Here is a 1,551-nt window from a genome sequence, read left to right on the forward strand (position 1 = left end):
GATCCATTGGTTCAGTACCTGGTTCAAATCCCTTTATTATATCTGCCCTGTCTGTTTGTACCCATTCCTAACAAAGGACTTGTTTGAGTATCTTTCCAAAGCTTTGAAATAAATTTTGCTTTTTTGAAACGTGGATTTATTCTCGATGCTTAGGGATCCAACACTAACATGACAAGCGTTTAAAAGATGGAGTTTGCATATCAGAAACAGTAGACGTTGGTCAAGGCCTAATTTATGTAAGTTGTCCCACAAAAGCTGTCTATCGATTGAATCGGCTTTGCGAAGGTCGATAAGTGCCACGTATAGCTTACTTCTAGGGTAGTATTGGAAGTATTTTTCTACTAAAAAGGATAGTGTGATGCAGTGATCAACCGTGGAGTGGTTAGCTGTAAAGCCTATTTGCTCCTTCCTGGGAAAATTATGGTCCGCCATCCATGCAGATAGTTTCCTTAGCAGGTGCTTGGCATAAAGTTTCCTTATAATAGATAGGAGACTGATCGGTCTGTAGTTCTTGATAAAAAAGGATCGCCTTTTTAAAAAAAAATTGGCATTATGGAGTTTAACCATGTTTCTGGAAGGGACCCAAATTTGTCGATTTTTTTGGGGGGGGTATCTTTCCTTGTTATGCCAGTAAAGGTTGTGTGTTTGTGTGTGTTTGTGTGAACCTCTAACCCACCATGTTGGATTTTACTACATCCTTTCTGCTTCTCCTCTGATGTTTAGAGCCAGACACTTCAAAGAAAGTATTGAATTTATCCACGAATGCCGGCTTAGAGGTGAAAGCTGTCTCGTCCACTGGTACGTATTTCAGACCCTTCTAAATCGATTGCTTCAGTTGTGGGTGGGAAAGGTTGGCTGTATTTTAGAATAGCGGGACTTGCAATTTCAGTACATAAGAACATAAGAGACGCCAATTTTGGATCAGGCCAAAGGCCCATCCCGTCCAACACTCTGTGTCACACAGTGGCCAGAAATACCAGTGCCATCAGGAGGTCCACCAGTGGGGCCAGGACATTAGAAGCCCTCCCACTGTTGACCCCCCCAAGCACCAAGGGATGCCAATATAGGGATGCCAATGCCTCCCAGAATTACAACTGGTTTCCAGACTACAGAGATCAGTGGCATAAGAGACTGACGAATGATTATGTATTGGGGAGTCCCTAAACCACTCCCTCCCCGGGCTCCACCCCCAAATCTCCGGGGATGTCCCAGCCCATAATTGGCACCCCTGTGGGCCAAGGCACTGCCACAGGGGCTCAGCTTCGGCCTGGCTGGTGTTAACACAGGGAGACGCCAAGTGTGTAATTTGCTCAGGTATCAAAATTCCATGGGCCTGCTCTTTCCCATGCATAATCTTATAAACCTCAATCATGTCTCCCCTCAGTGGCTCCCGTTCGGCCTCCCATTTGGCCGCACTCGAAAAAGAGGGTTCGGAGGATTGTAAATAAATAACTAAATAAAAGCTGTGGTGGCAGCTCCCGCTTGGTAGCAGAAAGGAGGACGGAGCTGGGCCATGGGGAGTGGGCATGGCTCAGTGGTAGAGCATCTGCT

At 45.8% G+C, this 1,551-nt stretch overlaps 1 protein-coding gene across 1 annotated transcript in view; it reads left to right on the forward strand.

Moving 5' to 3' along the window:
• The window catches only part of LOC107112825 (dual specificity protein phosphatase 22), a gene marked incomplete at its 3' end in the record, with an annotated part of 52,925 nt that extends 52,127 nt beyond the window's left edge, over positions 1–798 (forward strand). Inside the window, exon 5 of the mRNA XM_015414017.1 lies at positions 724–798. Coding sequence (XP_015269503.1) covers positions 724–798 — 75 coding nt within the window. The remainder of the gene's footprint in view (positions 1–723) is intronic.
• Between the last annotated feature and the right edge of the window lie 753 nt (positions 799–1,551).

Source organism: Gekko japonicus, unplaced genomic scaffold (assembly GCF_001447785.1).
Source record: "Gekko japonicus isolate JY-2015 unplaced genomic scaffold, Gekko_japonicus_V1.1 scaffold2633, whole genome shotgun sequence".
NCBI lineage: Eukaryota > Metazoa > Chordata > Lepidosauria > Squamata > Gekkonidae > Gekko > Gekko japonicus.